This window comes from Chamaea fasciata, unplaced genomic scaffold (genome assembly GCF_029207755.1).
Source record: "Chamaea fasciata isolate MVZ Bird 193981 ecotype frontalis unplaced genomic scaffold, bChaFas1.0.hap1 SCAF_7, whole genome shotgun sequence".
NCBI classification, from domain to species: Eukaryota; Metazoa; Chordata; class Aves; order Passeriformes; family Sylviidae; genus Chamaea; species Chamaea fasciata.
Window position 1 is genome coordinate 14,918,105 of NW_027094092.1, and position 18,003 is coordinate 14,936,107.

At 44.8% G+C, this 18,003-nt stretch overlaps 3 protein-coding genes across 8 annotated transcripts in view; all 3 read left to right on the forward strand.

The window, feature by feature from the left end:
- The window catches only part of OSBPL5 (oxysterol binding protein like 5), a 137,571-nt gene extending 131,653 nt beyond the window's left edge, over positions 1-5,918 (forward strand). For all 5 annotated transcript variants that reach the window (XM_066187677.1, XM_066187674.1, XM_066187673.1 and 2 more), the window contains 5 exons: positions 750-935; positions 1,470-1,608; positions 2,764-2,881; positions 3,472-3,574; positions 4,573-5,918. In XM_066187677.1, the coding sequence (XP_066043774.1) occupies positions 750-935; positions 1,470-1,608; positions 2,764-2,881; positions 3,472-3,574; positions 4,573-4,708 (682 nt within the window). In that variant the 3' untranslated portion in view covers positions 4,709-5,918. The remainder of the gene's footprint in view (positions 1-749; positions 936-1,469; positions 1,609-2,763; positions 2,882-3,471; positions 3,575-4,572) is intronic.
- A 1,590-nt stretch (positions 5,919-7,508) lies between these two features.
- Positions 7,509-13,867, forward strand: LOC136292244 (tumor necrosis factor receptor superfamily member 26-like). Its single transcript, XM_066187678.1, is given in 10 exon segments — positions 7,509-7,593; positions 8,894-8,984; positions 9,729-9,860; positions 10,007-10,118; positions 10,709-10,776; positions 11,403-11,507; positions 12,477-12,505; positions 12,601-12,651; positions 13,652-13,714; positions 13,717-13,867. Coding segments are annotated over 10 exon segments (726 nt in total). The 5' UTR covers positions 7,509-7,554; the 3' UTR covers positions 13,753-13,867.
- Positions 13,868-17,810: 3,943 nt separating this feature from the next.
- Positions 17,811-18,003, forward strand: part of CARS1 (cysteinyl-tRNA synthetase 1) — a 32,232-nt gene continuing 32,039 nt past the window's right edge. Inside the window, exon 1 of one of the 2 annotated variants that reach the window (XM_066187680.1) lies at positions 17,811-17,888. In XM_066187680.1, coding sequence (XP_066043777.1) covers positions 17,861-17,888 — 28 coding nt within the window. In that variant the 5' untranslated portion in view covers positions 17,811-17,860. The remainder of the gene's footprint in view (positions 17,889-18,003) is intronic. The other variant, XM_066187679.1, reaches the window with a different exon arrangement.

Here is an 18,003-nt window from a genome sequence, read left to right on the forward strand (position 1 = left end):
AGATTACAGTGCTCTGATTAGAGGAACTGTGGAGAGGCTGATCACAGCTTGGCTATAGTAAAAAAAAAAGTATGATTTTTCTCTGGTAGAAGGCAGATTCTCTCCCCAGGGCAGATGCTCAATGAGAGCAGCTCGTATGACAGATCACATATCCTTCGGCTGTTGCAAACAAATGTGAGTGAAAACCTGTGTTCATGCTTGCAGCTTGTGAGCATGAGGACATACTTGTTGCTTGTGGATTGAATCAGCTTCCTACAGATCTGGTTATAAATCCTATATAGGAGGTGCACGTACAGCTACAAGATAGGCATGTAAATTCATTTTCCAGTGCTTCTAAACTTTAAATATAAAGCCTTTGTTTTGGGGATAGACATTGACACAAAGGGTTCTAAACGGAAATGCCTGAAAGGATGAGGCACAGAACAGATTTCCATCAGTCCCCTCTAAAGATGAGGTCCCAGTGAGTTGAACACAACTTCCTTATGACTCACACAGACAACCAAAGAATTTAGTAATAGTTGTAGATGATGTTATGCAAGAGAAGGTTCCTTCAGCAGCTCACTCATACAGCATTCAGTGTTGCCATTCTCAGTTCCTTTCACTTCCAAGCTAAAACAGAGGCTGAGCTATCCTGGTACAGTTCTGCTGGAGTATCAGTAGACCCGACACATTTTTGCTCTGAAGTTCCAGCTGGCAAAATACATTGTTGGTTCTGAGGTGGTTTAACTTCCTTCCCGGATTATTCCTAGGCTTTGGCAGCATGTTACCAGTGCAATAAACAAAGGAGATCAGCACAAGGCGACGCAGGAGAAGTTTGTGCTGGAAGAGGAGCAGAGGAATGCCGCCCGAGAGCGGAGGGAAAGCGGCACGGAGTGGAAACCGCTGCTGTTCCAGCATGATGCCGGCACCAACGAATGGCGCTACAAATACGAGGAGTGAGTGCTGGGCTTGGGGTTCCCAACACATCTCACTGCCTGAGTTCCCAGGGATGCAGACCTGTAATTGGAGCCCTGCCATTCCCCAAAACTGTGTCTGGAGCTTGCCCTTTCTGAGCTCCATGTCATCGCTAGAATACATACTTGTGATACTAATTGGGAGTAGCTGGAAATGAGGGCTTGGCAATGGAAAATCCACTATGCCACTGATGTAAATTCCTATTGCCGCCATCAAGTGTGGAGTCTTTTAGCAGAGATTTTCTGCACTGTTCAGAGCAGAGTTAACAACTGTGCTCTCCTCCCCTGGGCAAGAAGGGCGAAGCGTCTGGAGGCTGAACCCCTCACCTATTGCAAGGAGCTGTGAATGTACAGGGAACTATCTATCTGTTAGTCCTGTCACTGCATCTGGAAGGTCTGGCTACTGTCAGGGGTGATTGCCTGCCCTGATGCATGTGGAATTAGTGTATTGGGCTTAACACACCTAATGTGGGATTCTTGCTTTTCTGATGATTTTTTTTCATTTGGTCTCAAAAGCCTAAGACCTTGGGATCCTTTGAACGACATTGCCCAATTTGAGAAGGATGGAATACTTCAGACTATGGAAAGACACTTATCCACAAGGATATCAAACCACAAAGCAACATGCATAAACAATCAAATTACACGGCACAAGGTAAAAAGCCCATTTTGGGGAATATAATATTCTTTATGATTGCTTAGATACACAGCCCTTTTCCTACAGCATTTCCATGTAAGCACAGCATAGGCTGAAAGTTTTGTTTTGGGTAAAAATAACTTGTGACCATAGACCTGCAGTATTATGCCATCAATAGCTCTGAAGAATTGTAATTACTGATTGACTCATCCTATCAATTTTGGCATTTTTCTTCCACCCAATGTTAGTGACAGTGACTCTTGCACTGAATTTTTCCTGACTGAGCTGAACTTCACTGTTCAGTGTTTCCAAAGCAGAAAACTTCCCATTGGTTTTGGAGTTCACAACCGAGATCCCCAACTTCAGTTTCAGTCTTTGCCATCAGCCTTTATCACTCACTCTCTCTCTCAGACAAGACAGGAAATGTCTTTCCATCCTTTCCCTTAAACAGAGATACTCCCCTTTTTCAGTGCTTTCACCTTTGGAGCGATACATGTCATTCATAACACACTTTGCAAATGTAGAGCTGCTAAACTAGCTAAGTATAACCCATATTACACTGAAAAACTTGTATCTTACTATGTACATAGACTTTTCTATTATAATATCCCACATCTGAATGTCTCTGATTCAGTGGGGATGCTGAGGCTTGTAACTGCTTTTCAGACCCTGTAGTGAGAAGTTTGTATCAATGTGTTTGGTTTGCTCATGTGAGAGAGAGGGAGAAACTTTCCAAAGTGCGTCAAGAAACTAGGCATAAAAATTCTGTTTAGATCCTTCATGCACTTTCTGAAAAATCTTTGCTGGGGAATTTGATTCTAATTTTTTTTTCGTTTCCAACTTTCTCTTATGTACCTGACTGAGTTGGGTACACACCTCAGCAAAGGAAGTATAAGTTTCATCCATAGTTTGTACCAGTTAAAGCTACAAGAAGAATAATTTGGATAGGTGTCTTAAGAATGTTGTTATTTGGGGAAATGCTTCTCTGTGAGGCACGTGTGTAATATCCTTAAGTAGCTGCCAGAGTGGAACAACTAGGAGTTGCTGCAAAAGCAGTCAAACTTCACAATCTCACACATATTTCCCAGCACCCCAAAGTGTTTTGTTTAAAGCAAACACACGTGTCTTCAGTGTGATAGAGACTGAGACACTTCTGATCCCTCTTTCATCCAGAGGTCTGCCAAAGACTGCAGGCGCCGCAAAACCAGTGATCAGCCGTCCAACCACAGCCAGAACACAGAGAGCAGCTGTTCAACGCCAGAGTCAGTGCAGGAGCTCTCAGATGAAGATGGCAAGTATTTGGGTGTCACGGTCAGGCTTTAATGTTCTTCTCTTGGTACTTTAATTCTTGAGCCAGCTCTGGGACATTTCCTGGCCCAGTTAATACCATGGGCCAACAGCCCACAGGCAGCACAGAGAATGTTCTGCTTTTCTGTTCTCTGTATGGGCTGTTCCTCTTTCTGCCCTACAACAAGGACTTCCCAACTCCTGGCAAAATTGGAAAAATACACTGACCTTCCAATCAACACACAGGAAACAGGATGTGTTTCTTTCTCTTTTCTCTGCCTTTATTAGAGGTGACTTTGAATGCTTGAGAGAGGAGCAGGTGTGAGCACTACTTTCTCCTCCCCTCAGCTGGGGACCATTGTTTCCTTAGAGCTGACTGGGAAACAGCTGAGCCAGGGTCAGAGAACCTGTTACAGTGGCCTGGGTCTTCTGGGTGGAAGATTCTGTTCCCTGTCTCCTTCTCCCCATGTTTCCTCCTGAAAGTGTCCCCCCTAGCAGTGACAATTAGAGCACAGCCACCCATTTGCTGTGTTGTTTCATCACTACCAGCAGCATGGTCATGCAAAACATAATTGTCCTTCAACTTTGCCACAGGGTTTGAAAGCCTGTGCGCTCAGTGTGGGAAGGAAATGAATCACCTGAAGGAAATTCACTCAGCTGTCTTATCCCTACAGAAAGCCCAACAGGACATACACAGGTAACTATATTCCATCATGATTCAATAATTTTAATGGGCTAAAGATAACTTGTGGCATTTAACTGCTTACTGTGGTCTTTGGAGTGCCTCTGTGAGCTGCAGGAGTGCCGTTCAAGTTGTTGCAAAGTAACCAATTAACACACCAGAAGGACAAAGCCAGCTCTGCTTGAAACACTGAGGAGGAAATCTCCTTCTCTTAACACTCTCTTTGTGAGCAAAAAGCATCACCTCAGCATGTTACACAACTTGAGGTACTCCTGACTGAGAGGGGCTAGGCCAGGCCCTGGCTAAAAATAAATCTCTGCCAGGCAAGAACATGTGAAGTCTCCCTTCTGGTCCATCATGTTAGGAATTTCCTCAGTTTGCTATAGAGATGCCAGGGTGTGGTCTGAAAAACTGGGCTCCATGGTGAAAAGCACTAAACTCCGTTTTTTTGTCCAAATTGCTGATTGCTCTCTGAGGGAAGCAGTAACCACACCAGCTGCTGACAGAGGGCTTTGCCCTGCAGACTCCTGTGGGGAGGTCTTAACTGCTTCTTCTGCTCCAGGGAGCCCTGCTGATTCCCCTCTGTGTGAGGAGTATTATCCAGCTCTCCCAAGGCTTCAGTGAGGTGGGATCACATATGAGGCCTACCATTTCTGGATGCTGGAGTCATTGGTGATATGGTTTTAGCTTCACTGCAGCTCCTGGGTGTGTCCAGGGCAGGCCTTGCATTTGGGAAGGTTAAGGCATAGGTTAAACTCACAGGGTTATGAGTGGGTGCTGGATGAGGAGATTTCTTGGGGTTTGTGCTCTTCCCATGCCAACCAGCTGCAGCTAGATGCACTAATCTTCCTGTTAAAAAGAGGGAGGTAAAGTCTTTGGGGGCACACTGCTCTACCCCTGAAAGTGTCACCAAAGTGCAGGGATCCCTCCTGGTGTGGAAGTTCTGGGTATGCACACGTGTAAAGGCACACCTCTCTCCCACACACAAATAATCATATTTCTTTCTTTTGCAGAAACCTCAGCGCTCTGAACAAAAAGTCCTTCCACAGGAAGGCCTCTTCCGAAAGCTTCCTGCTGGACTCTCGCTGTTGGTTTCTCCTCTGCATCTTTCTTACGTGTCAACTCTTCATTAATTATGTCTTCAAATAAAATCACTACGTTTGGCAGCAATAATGATCACTGGCTGCAGGAGGGGGCCACTCGCGCAAGGAGCCCAGCGAGGCACCAAAGCACTTTAGCACCAACACGGCAGAGGTGGAAGGAAGTGGAAAAACGAGGTTAAAAAGGGACCTAGGAACCTGCAAAACTTTGTTCCTGCAGATTATGTCATTTTTGCCTTTTACATGTACATCTTCAAGGACCTCTTAACCTGTATGGGCCTTAATGCTGAAGCCAAATGTAGCTTTAATTGTGCAATTTATTTTCTATGTTTTGTCATTTTCTGATGCAATTAATAATTACCCAGCAGTATTGGTAACCCCAAAATGGTAATCACCTCTACATTTTGGAAGAGTCATGGTGGCCTGGGTCATAGCTTCAGGAGTGAGGGAGAGCGGTTGGGGAGCTGTAAAGAACTGATGACCATGGTGCCTGTCCAGCTGCCTTTAATTACAGGGAAGGAGAACACTTGGTCCAAAAAATCCAGCCCCGGGATATTAAGTTGTGATCTGTTTAGTCAGCCCATGCAGAATGGGACCTCAGGATGTGTTTTATTTTCCATTCCATGGAAACTGTAAATATACACAATTTCCTAGAGCCATTCTTCTTTAGGAAATGGGAAGTATTCAGTGAAAGCTCCTCGTCTGGTTACGGAGCTGACTGGTGTCCTGGGTCTGGCCCCTCGAGTGTGATGTCAGACACGCACGCCTGTTTGTAAAACCTGGTCACTTTACTATTATTGTTATTATTTGCTATATGGCTGTTTTATAATATCACACACTAGCATTGTAGAGAGAAATCCACTGCCCCAGCATAGGTGAGAAGGATGGGAGCGATGTAGGTGTACGTGTGTTCGGTCTTAGGCACATTTATTGTCAAAGGTCAGGAAAGAGGGAGGGTTTTGCCACTGCATTGTTCGACCCTGTTAATAGTCTTCCTATTTTACACCATTTTTTAAAGATTTGCAATATTTTCTGTAGACTGCAGACAATACTAAGCCTTTCTTTTCTGGTCTGAAGTAGTTCCAAGTGGTAAGTACTGCTATATATACAGCCTTAAAATACTTAGTGGTGGTGCCAGTCTGGGCTATCTTTCAATGTAAATGTTTCCAAATTTTTAAGTACATTCCTCGTCATATTCCCCAGTTAGGGGAAACCTGTTTGTGCTTGATATGTTGAAATAAAACTACACACAACTTTCAGTGGCAGTCTATCTGACAAATTATTTTTGGGTTTGTGTTGGATAGTATTTTACAAGTAAATCACTGTTTAGAGGAAAATCTACAGGAAATTGCCTCCGAGAATGTTAGACCTGGGCCATAAGTTAGAACAGAATAGCAGTTTGATACCCCTCTGAAATTGTCAGAAATTGTCTTCTAATTGTAGCAACTTCTTCAGAAAGAGAAGTGGTTCCCTTGATTTTCACTGTTGTACATGCAAATGTACAAACTTATCTTGGACTTACAAAACTTTTATATCAAGGACTTGAGGGTAGTGAATAGATTGTTCCACAGAGAGAACTGCAGCTCTCTGATATGAACAGGCAGGGTAAGAGGCAGCATCTGAAAGATGACATTGCTTCCAGATGGGAGCCAGAATCAGCAAACAGATAGTGAAGGGTGGGAGTGGCTTTGCTATTAGCAAAAGTCTCCAGAAAACCGAAGTATTCTACATCTTGAGGAAATGTCCTTGGAGAATGTCATCAACATTATTTATCCAGATTGGGTGCCTTTTTGAAGGACATCATCCTAGTCACTCTTTCTGAGGAAGTCTGATCTGTGCCACACGTGGAGTAAAACTCAGTGAGAGGGGGTTGCCTCTGCCTGCCAGGCTGTGCCGAGTTCCATATGCAGCTTTAAAGTGGATACATCCAAATGTTTGCTTGTAAAGCTGTACAAACACACCCATTAATCTCCTTTAAATGCTTCAGCAAGTCAGCACAGGCTGTCTGGGCTGTCAGCCCAGCCTTCTTCATCACACTCATCCTGATTTGGGACCATATGTTTGAGTTATGGATAGGAGCCTCTCCATATCTCTTGGGCTGTTTACATCCCTTGGGTACAACTGTATCCTGGCTTTGGGGAATGGTTATCAAGCAACTGAAAAAAAAACCAAAACAAACAACCCAAGCCCCCCTGAACCAAAGTGAACCAGTGCTGAGCAGACAGCCTTCAGTAGGTGTCAATGTGAGTGTTGGAAATTGTTTGGATTATTTCCTTTTTACCAAACACAGGGATTTCACTAGGACTTGTGACTGCAGTTGGGTAAAATTAACACTGTTACCATAAGAGCAGCAGTTCAGTGAAAGAAACTATCAACCTACACAAACGAATTAAGCATCAGCGCAGGAAGAGTTTCCAACATTTAGGGCTGCTGCCACAGAGGATTAAAAAATAATCCAAAAAGGAACAGCCTCTGAATCCTTGTGCCATTAATTTTAATCCAGTTTCAGCATCTGGAGGTGAATGTTCCTCCTACATGCCCGTTTCGTGCACATGGGAAATGAAAAGTATTCTTGAGGAAAATCTTGGCCAGAAACGTTATTTCTCTGGGATGAGTAACTGCTGGAGAGAAAAGTGAGAACCCTTTTACGGCTTTAGAAAACCCAGTTATATGCACTTCGTTCGCGCAATGTTGGGAAAATTCTCCTTACAGCCTTTCCCTCTGCTTTCTGATATCAGGGTGGACAGTCCGTCAGTAGGTGAGGGTAGCTAGAAAAATCAGAAAAATCACATTTCCGGCACGGCGCGGCCCCACCCCGCCGCCCTCCTCCCGCCCAACCACCCCCACCGCTCGCTAATAAGAGCTCCGGCTCCCTGGTATGTGTTCGGAGCTGCGATGGGAGCCGCTATGGAGCGGGTGTCGGGGCTGCTGCTGGTGAGTGCCGGGTGGGACTCTGGTCCGTAGGGTGGGATTCTGGCCGGGGCCGCTATCTGCAGGTAGGGGCTCGCCCTGCGCCTGCCCGCCGCCAGAACACAAATTCCGCCTTTTGAAGGGGGGAAAAAAAGAAAAAAAGTCTTCCTCCACCTCTAGCGTGAAGGAGCCTTGTGGGTCTTTCTATCTTTTTCTTCGTCAAGAGACTTTAGTAACTTTCCCGAACTTTTTGTTCGTGTTTGATGTCTAAGGACACCTGCGGAAGGGCCACTCCCGTGAGCCCAGCGCCCTCAGAGGGTGGCACCATGTAGCATTTCACCGCATCCCGCCCCACTACCCTCGCCTCTCCTCCTCGGGGAAAAAAAAAGGGGGGGGGGGGGGAGAAGAAAGAAAGTTACAAGTCAGGAGTGATTTTTTAAAATGGTTCTTATGTTATTTAACTGTGAAACTGGAAGTTTTCTCACCTCCCCAGAGTTACGGGGAAGACTTTCAGTCTACCGGGGAGAGTGTTAAACAGCGGCACCCTCTTGGTTTTAGCTTAGAGGTTGCTGGTGGTAATTAGTGCCAGGGAGCTCTCGGCGAGTGTCTGTCTCTGCGTCCCTTTCCCTCTTCCTGCTTTTGTTCTAGAGGTTTGTCTCGGGTGCATCTTGCGAGGAATGTGACTCAGGTGCCCGGGCCGAGCACGTGCTCCCCTCCCTTAGAAGCACCTGACCTAGTGGCGCTGGGAGGGTCCGCGGAGCCCCGCCGAGGAGTGAGCGGAACCAGCACGGTTCTTCCTCTTAAAAAAAAAAAAAAAAAAAAAAAAAAAAGGAAAAGTAATTCCTAATGCTCCCGTAGCATTGTTAATGACTCGGTTTGTCTTCTGCCTAAGATTAGAGTTAGTGAGACATGTTGGATGAATCTGTGCGGCGTTTCCTCAATTTTGCAGGAGCGAGATTAGCCCTGATTCTGATAAACTAAAAAGATGGAGGAAGGGAGAAACGAATCCCTTGCACACCACAGAAATTTTGGCGTCTGCAGTAAAACTGCAGTGAGCTAGTGGGGAGAAAACAGAAGTTTATATGGAGGCAGGAATGTGTAACAATAGTTGCCTAGAACCCATCAGCCGCTGCATGGTACTGCCTTAACCCCAGCTTTGTGATGGCAATTACTGCAGCACTTAGCAGAAATTAATTCGGGTTTGCTTTGTGGCTTCCCATAAACTTCCGAATGTGTTTCCAAGTCTTTACAAGTTAATCTCCCCAGGATAGTTATCGTCTTCTGGGAGGATGAATCACTAGAGGCTTGTTTGCCTCCACTGTAGGTTGTGCTGCTGACGATGCCTGGAGCCCAGGCGAAGTGTGGGGAGAGAGAATACTTCCATGAAGGTTTCTGCTGTGAATTTTGCGAAGCAGGTAAGACTTTGAGCAGTTACAGCTGATAGCTATTGTTTCTTACATTGCATCCCGTGAAAGTCTAAGCCTGGTTGGAGCTGTGATGACTTGGTGCTATAAAGGCTGGGCTCTATTTTGAAGTGAGAGCCCCTTAATGCTACAGTGGATGGTTGGGAGAGGTGCTTTGGCATCCAGTCAGGAAGCCTCTGCTTGTGGTTGAAGGATAAAGTTCTGGAAGCTAAGTGATTTAGTTAACACCAAGAACTAACCTAGGGGAATTCTGATATTTCTGTGTCTGTAGGCAAAACTTCAGTATGGTTTTGCTCTCCCCTCCTTGCTCAATGTGTGCAGAGTTAACAAGTTTTGCACCAAGAAACCTCTTGTAAGTAGTATCAGAAGCTTACTGGTGCTTTTACGTGAGATTCAGACAAAGGAGAAAAAAGAAAGCAATTCTCCCTAGGCTTGCCCCATTTCTTCAGCAATGGTATCATCCACATGGCTCCCTGCCTGAGCTGCTGCAGGGACTCATCCTTGCTCCAGCAGATGCGTCGCTGGATGTCTCGTTTTACACCTCTCCCTGACTGAGCAGCAAATTGCGAATGTGCCTCCTGACTCTCCCGTGCCACTCAGTCCATGTGGCATGCAATTGATTTGCAAGGAAGAGTTGAGCTCTCCCCAGAAATCTGTGTTCTAATATCCTGATCTAGCCTTTTGTCTGTCAAAAGATTCCCTCGCATTGCTGCTGACAGTTGTCTTCTTCTACAGGTACTTTTGTTGCTGATCACTGCAGTAATTCGCATTCGAGAGGAAAATGTGACCCTTGCAAGGAAGGAAAAGGCTTTACTGCCCACGCAAATGGCTTGGAGGAATGCTTGCCTTGCAGACAGTGCAAAGAGGGTACCAAACCTTACAAAACCTTAACCATTTTTCCTTTTTTTAATATGGAAAACCTGGCCTTCATTGAGCATATTGAAATTAAAAGTAAATTGCTTTTATGGCCTGAGTATAATCTTTGCACTTACTAACTTATATTTTATTTTTAGGTCAGATAACTCTGAGACCCTGTACTCTGACACAGGATGCTGAATGCCAATGCAAACCAGGGTATTTCTGTCCTGATGTGGACTGTGAAATGTGTCAGAGAAACAGTCAAATGTAAGTTTGAGAATAAGTTGCCATTTTCCTTCTAGGGAATGTTAGAGCTGTGACGCAATCTGTGCCAATGGTTGACAGGTGTTGCCAGGCTGTGAATAATTGCCCTGAAGCCAAAATAGCATTATTCATGCATTTAAATTTTAGGTGCCAAAACCTGTGATGTTGAGACCTGAAAGAAGTGGATTTGGGTATCACTGTGCTTGTTCCTTATGGCTGTAAACTTGCATTTTTCATGTTTTCAGGTTGGTATTTCCCCAGAAACACACTTGAATGAATTTTCTATCACCCAGCACAAAATTTTAGAATGTAGAACTACCTGTCAAAGGAAACTAATGGTGCATGAATAATGCTTATTATCTGTGGGGTGTTTTTCCCCCTCCACTTAGAAGCTAACATACATGAATTTTATCTGCTTTGCTTTTATTTTATCTTGTAGTCTTATCTTGGATTGTTTAAAGGTGCACTTCTATCAAAGTTTATGCATGTTCTATTTATGGTTGAAAGCTCTGTCTGAAAAAGAATCAGGTCTGGACAGAGCTAAGTATTGCTCTGGAAATGTTGATACAACTTTGTGTTACCATCCACTTCAGGCATCCGAACGGGAAAGAAATCTTGCCGAATTCCACTGATACTACAGAACCAGCTTTACCCAGTCAAGGTCTGGTACACAAATCTCACTCAGTTTGGTTTGTTGGGTTCCTTGGCTTCAGGTTAATAACACCACAGCAGTCTGTAAAAGTGATTTCAACTACTGTGACATATTTAACAGCAGCTGCATTTTAGTCTGTGAGTTACTTGCTAAAGACAACTTGTTATAGGGACAAACCACCTTGAGTTTCACTTGGTGAAAAGCTACATGTGTTGCCAGAGTACTTTAAGTTGCAAGGGTAACACAGTTGAAAGTTATGGATAGTGCAAAGATATTTACTGTGCCTGGAGTAGCTTCCTCTTCTGCCAGGAACTCACACTGTCCATGCCACAGCACCTGAATCTTGCTATCATCTTTGGCATACTTGTTTCCCCTTAAGTGTCTCTCCAGGAAACCTTGTAGTAGTTGTATTGCAGCTCCCTGCAGAATTCCCTGCTGTCTTTGGGATCATCATGTGCAGTGCAAACAAGTACTCATATGTTCAGGGCAGCTCAGAGTCCCAATACCTTTTCCAGGACAAACTATCTGGGTTGTTGTATTATTGCCAGGCTTAGGTTTTACTCTAGGACAGTAAGGAATATCTTTTTGGGGGACTGTTTCAGTACTAATTTTATTTTTTTTTTCTTACTTTGCAGGGGAGGAAGCTCTTGGTTGGATTGTTCCGCTGATTGTGGTGGCGGTGGTGGTTGTGTTCTTTGGTTTGGGTTTTCTTTTTGTTAAAAAGCTGAAATGTAATAGAGGTAACTGCTTGAATATTATCTGTGAAATTTGTTTTCCAGAGTTAGGCAAAGCATGTGCTAGGGCTATCCCTGGTTCTTGTGTTGCCTTAGAGGGGACCTGGTTTAAGCTCTAGTTCATTTAGCACGTGATTGAAATTAGCAAGTCCTGTAAAATGAAGAGTAGTTTTGTTTGGTAAACAAAATGCATAGTCCTTAGCTATGAACTTTCTTACCTTGCTGACAGATGCCTCTGCTTCAAAGCAAGATTATCACAAGATCCTTAAAAAGGACTTCTCCAATCTAATTGCCTTGTATTGGCAAAGAGGAAAAACCTGTGTGTGGGTTCAGATGCATGGGGCAAAAAGTAGCAACTATTTAGATCGCTAATTACTTTCACTGTGTTTGGCTGTGGAGATTTTTTTTTTCTACAAATTCATAGCCTTTAGTGATTTGAGCCTCTTAATGTGAATATTAGGTCGATAAGTCCTGTGTGAATTTATTTTTTAGCGGAAACTGAGCTGTTTTCCTTGGAAACATCTATTTCCTCTATTGTGTATTAAAGTATTTTTGCTACTAGTGTGGTTAAAATAATGCTAAAAATTATTCTGAATTTTAATTTCTGTTTGTTGAAATCATGTCTTACTGATTGTATTGCAGTAAAGACAATTTCTGCCTTTTCTTCTGTATTGCAATAGCCTACAAAAATGCTGAGAAACAAAAGCTGGTCTAGAGGAGGTTGCAAGAGTGGCTTAAAAGCCAAACTAAGCAGGATTCTTCTCTGTATTCCGGCACGGTGCTTTGTGCTGTTGGTGGAAGCTAAGGGGGTAGTGCTGTGGTGAAATGTATGACAGGTCAAAGAAACTAAATGGCTTTTAAAAGCTTTGGCTGTGTTACAGAAGTTTCTATTGCATATAAGTCTTGTGTGAATTCAGCCATGTTTAAGTTCCTGCAATTCCTATAAGTTTCTTAGACACCTATTTTGTTTTTCAGCTTCCTTAACTGATGAAGAGGGAGGTTGGGTGAGTATGTGATGGATCAAGTGTTTTATCTCAGTCTAACTGTTCACAGCCTAATTGTACCTGATACATAACCCTCAATGTTTGTCTCACTGTAGATTTCTGGTAGGATGAATTCCTGTGATGCAACAAGCTGTGATTCATACAAGGTCAGATATTAATTAGCAAGTGCCTGATGCATTCAATTGCTGCATGGGTCTGCTGCAGTTGGTCTTGTCAATACTTGGAAACATTTCAGAGCCTGTGACCAGGATGCTTTGGAAGTGGGGAAAAAAACTTGGACTAGCTGCAGGCTTTTGCTTCAGACTGTCTCTAAGTGATACCTTGATCCAATTAATTTTTTTGCTGCTTCAAACAAGTGTTTTCCAACTGATGGCAGCTATTGTTTACCTGCATGGTGGTGTTGGGGCTCTCATTGCACTGTTGACTACAAATTATTTGTTCACAAGACTTAACCACTCCTGATCCAGTAAAGTGTTTGAGTTTTCCTGCCTTTGGGCTCAAGCCACAAGCTACAGACCAGGACCTGACAGTCTGAATTCTTGGTACTAAGCAGTCCTCAAAGAGGAAGGGGGTCTGCTCAGGGCTCAGAGCATGCCAGTCCCAAAGTACCTCCCTAAAAAGGGTTTATCGAGCTGAGGCTGGCTGCTGGCATGTGTTCCAGCTTGAAGCTGCGTATACCCTGTGATCCTGTGGTCAAACACTAATTCAGAACCTTACTGTTTGAGTCTGAAAAAGCCTATTGCTAATCTAGCATTCTGCAAGATAAATACAAAACTGGGTGAAGTAAATACAGGCTGACTTTAGCTTCTCTGGTTAGAAACTACATCCCTACCAACACCACAAGGCAAAAATGAGCTCAGTCTTAGTTTTACACAACAAATGTTAGTCTTGATGAGAAACTAGGAAAAATATCTAGACTGTTCTCACAGTGTGTGTACAGCACTTTTTTCTCCCTGGAGCTTGTCATGTCCCTCACCAATGCATTACCCACCCAGTGTATGCACTCTAGTCTAATGTTACTAATTAGACATTTTAAGTAATTAAATGCACTTTAATTATGTCAAAAATACTTGAAGACTGAAGAAACAGAATTGAAAGATATGTTCAAAGGCTCACCCTAAACTCTGCTCTTTTTCTTTTCCTAAGGTCCATAAGTGGCTCAAATATGTCAAACACCCTGGTCTTTTTGTTGGGTTGTGTCTCCCCTCACACCCTGGCCAGATTTGCAGCACTTCATCCATTTCTAGAAGCTGATGAAGAAATGCGACAAAAAAACTGGTCAAAATGCTGTAGCATAGGAATAGGCAAATACAGCATCTCTTTAATTTGAATAAAATGGTTGTAGAATGATGCAGTTACAAATTGGTGCATGGTGTCACTTGTCTCTCGTGTTAGAGCTGTCACAGGCAGATGTGTTCATGCTGCTGCAAGAGCTTATTTGCTAAGGAGAGTTACACTGATGCAGTCCTGAGACCAAGTATTTTGGCACCTACACACCTTCCCTTCCAAAGAACCGGCAAATTCCTACTGCTCTAGTGCCCCCAGCAGCTGCTGATACTTGAATAGGTGATGCTGAATTTTGAAACAAAAGTGTCAGGCCTGCTGTGCTCTTCCAGTCATTTGTTTTCCTGTTTAAGAGTTATCCTGTATAAATAAGATCAACTTCTTTAATATGCTTATACCCTTAAACAGAAAGTGTTTTCAGTGAGAATGATGTACAACTATCTGTGTGATATGTGGGGGGTTCTCTCTCATGTCCCTGCTTATGCACGTTTGTCATGTGGTGGTGTCACCTGTGGGTCACTGTCCCTGTGCAAGCAGAAAGCATGCTGCCTTATGCTTACCAAGGCCCTGTACCTAAATAAACACAAGTCTCAGGGGCAGAACAGTAACTCCTCATCCTCATTTTCCACATGTAGAAAAATACTCCTAAAACTTGCCAGCTTTAGCACCACCTGTCATCCTTGACATGCTACTCTGCTTTGTTCTTGTACTGTTCGTGCTGAGCTTGTGCTGCACTCCCTGACTATGCTTTTTTAATGAATTGATGATGCTAAAAATGAAGGGAGCCTTTCTTGCTGACTTCCCTCTTTGTCCCCTCACAAAAGCTATGCAATGTACCTGGGTGCTCACTGGCCTCTTTCAACTGGTTATAGTTTGTGAGTCTGCCAGGAAAGCTATTCCAGCCACAGACAGCCCAAGGTAGTGCACATCCATGGAGCTGACAGGCTACTTGGCAACAGTTCTGTGCATCAGCCTTGACACAGCGATAGGCTTGGGGCCCCTGGTGCTGTTCAGTCAGCTCAGGTACAGCAAGGCAATTTAATTCCCTCCTGTCTTGGGAGGGGTGCCTACCTTCTGTACCTAGAGGGGATTAAGCAGCAATCCCCATCAGTTGGAACGTTAAAAGGAACAGGAAAAGTTTCCTGTGGTTGTTGTGGAGGTAACGTGTGAGCCTTACCCTGCAGTCTGGTGGGTGCAGAACAGCAAGGGAGGTGTAGAGTCAGGCTCTGTAATAATTTGAAGCCTAATTCTGTGAAGGCTGTAACTTTGCCAAGTTATCAGCTCTCCCTTTATTTCTCTGACATCTGGTGATTTCAAGTATTTTCTTTGCTTCCCCTAGAAGAAGATAGTGGAAAATAGTGTGGTTTCTCAGCAGGGCACTGTCCCGTGCAGGAGCTGGAAGTGCTGTACGACAGTGTGGTTGAGGAGGATTGCTAAATCCTCATTGGCAGAAAAACCTGTCCAGAATTTTGCTTTTCAGAAGAATGCCCTATCTAATGTTCCAAGTAGAACTCCAGCAAATTGTAGGGTAAGTGTACATGTGTGAAATTATCATTGTATTTTCGCTAATATAGCCCTTTAGTTGAGCTCTTAACTATTCCTGGAGCTTTCAGGCCAAACACCAGAGGAAAGTTTGCCTTAAAGATGTAATAGGAAGTATGGGAAGTGATAGCTTGGGGGAAAAAAACCTTCAGTCTCTCGTTTAATTTACTCTGCCTCTTTCATCTCACTGACAAATGCTACTCTTTTGCGATAGCAGCAAATGTTGCCTTGGAGCCAGTAGCATGTTTGTTTCACCATGCAATTTTCTTTACTCCAGTACTTTCAGGTCTGCTCTGAAATCTGCCCCCCTTCCCCTTTTTGCTGTGTGTGGTGCATGCTGCAAAAGCAAGCTGTCAAGTAGGTAAAAAAATAATAGCGAGTGAAACACCCTGATTTGTTTGAGCAATGGTCCAACTTTGTGTTACAGGTACAAGAACCAAGTTAAATAATTGTTAAAGATCTCTCTCAAAATGGTAAATATTCCATATATTGGCAGTGCTTGGAATTTGGTTTTTATTCCTGTTGGCTTTAGTCTACTTAAGGAATAGTATAAAGAGGCTAATGAATATTGCTTAGAGCTATGAGTCTTCCAGTTTATTGTAAAATACACTGAAGCAGGATTATTGCTGCATTTATAATCCCTGTGGTGAACTGTTCTACTCTGAAGCATGACTTTCCTGCATGGGAGTATAGCACAGTCGTGATTTTAAGAATAAGAATGGTACAAATTTTTGAAAAATGTTTTAAAACGGGTCTGCATTGCAGCAGTGTACTCTGCTTTACTGAGTGAGGTGTAGGTCAGAGTGAGAGATCTCTCTGTCAAATGTCTCCTCACCTGGAAGAGCACATCAAACCTCCATGCATCCACCTGTACCCAGCAAATTGTTGTTCTGGATGTCCAGGAGATGTGTTTTGCTCATGGTGGTCTTGGTGTGGCAAACCTATGCCAGCAGCATAGTGAAGTGGTTAAAACTTCCTCTTAAGTAGCCCTGCCAAGGGTACATCCCAGCTGTCATGGATTAACACTTAAACCACTACAGTAAATTTAGCAAACAAAAACAGGTGAACGTGAAACCACTACACCAGCCAACGAAGCCTTCCTCAAAACCACCCTTACTGGATGATGTCCACTTCTGAGACATGTACCAATACCTTTAGCTACTTTCAAGACCACTTAGTAGAAAACTTGTCTTGCTGCTTCTTAGGTGCCAAACCCTGCCTTGCTGCTGCTGTTTGGTCTGTGCAGGTACTGGCTGAAAATTAGGGCAAAGTATGTATGTGAGCTATGGAAAACAAACAACCCCGTGTTTTAAAATCCGGGCTGATGTGTGTTGTGTGTTTCTTCTTGCAGAACTGACGGAGACCTTTGATGTCTTTATAAAGGAAGTACCACCACAACAGTGGAAGCTGTTTATGAAAACTGTTCTACAGGAAAATTATATCAATGAAATTATTTCTAAGTTTCCTAATAATAGAGAAGAACAGTCGTATCAGATGCTTCTCATCTGGACGAACAGACTGGGACAGAAGCAATGTATTATTAAATTACTGGATGCATTGAGGCATATACATACCAAGGCTTATTACAACATATCAAACACTTTAAAAAGTAATAGCATTATAACTTAAGTAGAAGCTGAAGGTTAATGTTTGTGAGGAACTGCAGAAGTGTGCCTGTGTACCTACGTGTGTCTTTAGACTTCTTTAAATGTGAGAGTATCAGAAACTGCTAGTAGAAATAGAGTTGGTACCCTCCTCACCTCATACAGACAGCCAGAAGGGATGCAACGCCTTTGTTGTTTTCATGTTTACATGACCTGCCTGTCTCTGTGTTGTAAAATATTGAACACAGGTGCTAGATGCCCACCTGCGAGCAAGGAGGTCGGGCATCCCTTAGTGTGTAGCAGTGCTGCGCTGTCCCAACCTGAGCGGCGGGATCTACTGTTTTTGAAACAATACTGTGATGCTTTAATTTCTAAAACGATTTTGTGATGTTCGAAGCACAGGAATAAAAATCTGGCTGAGATGGGAACTGCCTCTGCGACTTTGTTCCGGCGGCGGCGTCTCCGTCCTTGGAGCTATTTGGGGAAGGCGGGCGGCGGCGCTCAGAGCCGGGGCTTGGCTGCCGCGGTGCCCTGGGCGGTCATTTCCCGGCCGGGCCGGGCCGTGTGGGGCTGTGCCGTGTGGGGTCGTGCGGGGCCGGGCTGTGCCGTGTGGGGTCGTGCGGGGCCGGGCTGTGCCGTGTGCGGCTGTGTGTGGCAGGGCCGCCGGGCCGGGCCGGGCCGGGCCGTGCCCGTTTGGGGCCGGACCTTGCTGCGTGGGGCTGTGCGAGGCCGGCCCGTGCCGTGCCGTGCCCTGCGGTGCCCTGCGGGGCTGCGTGGGGCCGGGCCGTGCGGCGCCGCCGGTTGCCGGGGTGACGCGGCCGTCGGAAGTAGCGTAGGGCGGGCGGGGCGAGGCTTCCGGACGCGCTGTTGCATCAGCTCGGGAGCGAGGGCCGGCGGAGGCAGCGGCAGCAGCAGCGGCGCCGGGATGGCAGCAGCCGCCAGCGCCGAGCACGGTAGGTGGGCGAGCGGCGCCGCGGGCCCCCGGCGGGGCCGGGCCGAGGGGCGGCCGGGGTTGTCACGGCTCGGCGGGGGCCGGGGTCGCGGCCCCGCCGCTGTCAGGGCTGTGGC